We start from the raw sequence: 2,258 nt of genomic DNA on the forward strand, positions 1-2,258 counted from the left end.
GGCTGCTCAGCAGCAGCACCCGGCCAGGTGCCGTGCCGTGCCGTGCTGTGCCGTGCCCTGCAGCAGCTGGCCAAGACTGGGACCAGTGCCCGGTTGGTGCTGGTGTCTCTGGCTTCTGGGGAGGTGGGCAGGGGTCTGGAGGTCCCCGTGATGCCCTGAGCACTGGTGAAAAGGGAGTCTCCAAGCTCTGCCTGGTGCTGTCCCAGGGCTCTCCCGGCCAGCCAGGGCCACCAACCCTGGCCATGGGGCAGAAACGCCACCAGGGATGGCCACGGGCACCTGCTGCTGGCAGCCCCCACATGGGAAGCTCTCACCTCCTCTGCCCTCTGCGCCTGCGGGTGGTTGTCCAGGAAGGTCCCTTCCAGCACAGAGGCCACGATGGTGAGGCCCTTGCCAGCCTTGAGCTGCGACGTGAAGGACAGGAGCTGCGGGTGCACCACGTTCTGCTCCTGATCCCCACGGACCAGGACCAGCAGCTGTGGCCTGGAAGGACGGTCCTGCAGTCAGCACCCGTGCTCTGGCTGGCCCCTTCCCCGGTCCCCCCAGGTCCCCTGGCCCAGTCTCACCTCCAGTTCTTGGTGTGGGGGGGACCCTCCTCCAGCCGCAGCAGGGCGTAGCGGGCTGCGCTCAGGGACAACCCCCGGATCCCGTCGCCCCACTCCTTCTCTGCCCTGTGGGAACCAGCAGCGTGTAAGGGATGCCCATGGCTCCCGCCATGGAGCACCACACCGGCACCTGGGAGGAGCAGCCCAGAAAAGCCTTGCAGCCCCTCCGAGGGGCCGAGGGGTGGCTGTCAGTGCTGGAGAGGGTCTGCGGCACCGCGGCCGCCCTTACCCGCGGTACTCGATGTATTTGTAGATGAGGCCAGCGATCAGCATGGCGACCAGCGCGTAGTACCAGGAGCAGATGAACATCAGCGCCAGGCAGAGGCTCATGCCCAGGAAGGACAGGGTCCTGCGGAGAGTACCGTGCTGTCAGCATGCCCCGGCCCCTGCAGTGGTGTCAGGGTCCCCAGCCTGGAGTGGCCTGGGGGGTGGCAGGACACCCCATCCCATCCCATTCCATCCCATCCCATCCCATCCCGACCTGTTCCATCCCATCCCAGCTCACCAGTGGTAGTAGCGGAAGCGGCGGCCGGTTGGGTGTCCGCAGCAGCGTCTGCACCGCGCACGCCAGGTTAACAAACATATAGCACATAAGAAAAAACCTGGAGGAGAAAGTGTGAGGCTGAGCCGGGGGCGCCGGGCTAGACCAGGGCTGCAGCCGGGCCCCACCGCATCTCCCAGCCCCGGAGTGGCCACCACTGGGGTCCGCCCCACCAATGGACAGGGGAACTAGGGCCGCTGAGCAACCAGGGCACAATGCCAGCCAAGGAGTGTCCCTGGGCTCCCTGTGGGGCTCCCCTCTTCCTAGGCAAGGGCTGGGGTGGCAGGGGTGCCCCCCCCTCACTGAGGATCAGAGACCCACATGTGCCACCCGCCTGGCCGGGACGAGGGGGGCCCGGGCCCATCCGCCGCTCGCGAAGGGGCGGGTGGGCAGAGCATGCTGCCTACATGGAGAGGATGGGAGCCACCTCGTCCAGGGAGGCGATCAGGATCCCGATCTCGCAGATACAGGCTGTGAGCAGCAGGGCCCACGTCGGCTCCCCGTTGGCTTTGCCGTGGCCGAAGACCTGGGAGTGAGTTAGGGGGAGAGGGGGGGGATGTCGGGGCTCTGTGATGCTGGTGTCGCGTGCCCCTGGGCGAGGGTCCTCGGCACAGCCTGATGGAGCTGGACCCTCCCATGCACCGAGCCCTGGCAGAGCCCACAGCCCTGCCTGCACCCACAGCAGCCCCAGTGCCCCCCAGGACCCCCACCCAGGGACGAGCCCCAGCTCAGCACGGCCACAGCAGGCATAGAGCGGGGCACCCCACGCGCAGGACGGACACGGTGCCGGTAGAGATCAGCTCCTCCTGCGGCTGTGGGGACACGGGGGGGGCTGGGCATGAAGGCGGGAGCCGGGGGCGCGTGTCCGGATTCATTAGAGGGTGCGGGCGGCGCGAGCGAGCGCGAGCTCGGGCTGGGGCTGGCAGGGTGAAGGAGGGAGGATAAAATTAGCCCACTCTTCCCTGGGGGGAGCTGTCGGATTGGATTTGGAGAGATGAGGCTGTGAGAACGCGTCTTCAGAGAGCAGATAAAATATGAAGCGGCACGGCAGCGGGGGGAGGGGATCCTGACCTTTCCCGGTACTCTTCTCCCACCTCCATCACAGCCAGACC

The 2,258-nt window shown here is 67.2% G+C and overlaps 1 protein-coding gene across 1 annotated transcript in view; it reads right to left on the reverse strand.

Annotated features, from left to right (window-relative positions):
* SLC12A5 (solute carrier family 12 (potassium/chloride transporter), member 5) overlaps positions 1-2,258 on the reverse strand; it is a 13,964-nt gene that overhangs the window by 3,677 nt on the left and 8,029 nt on the right. Inside the window, 6 exon segments of the mRNA XM_009893513.1 lie at positions 315-483; positions 567-671; positions 835-954; positions 1,111-1,130; positions 1,132-1,207; positions 1,554-1,672. Of these exon segments, the coding sequence (XP_009891815.1) occupies positions 315-483; positions 567-671; positions 835-954; positions 1,111-1,130; positions 1,132-1,207; positions 1,554-1,672 (609 nt within the window).

The sequence above is a fragment of the Charadrius vociferus genome, unplaced genomic scaffold, assembly GCF_000708025.1.
Source record: "Charadrius vociferus isolate BGI_N301 unplaced genomic scaffold, ASM70802v2 scaffold259, whole genome shotgun sequence".
In the NCBI taxonomy this organism is placed as follows: domain Eukaryota; kingdom Metazoa; phylum Chordata; class Aves; order Charadriiformes; family Charadriidae; genus Charadrius; species Charadrius vociferus.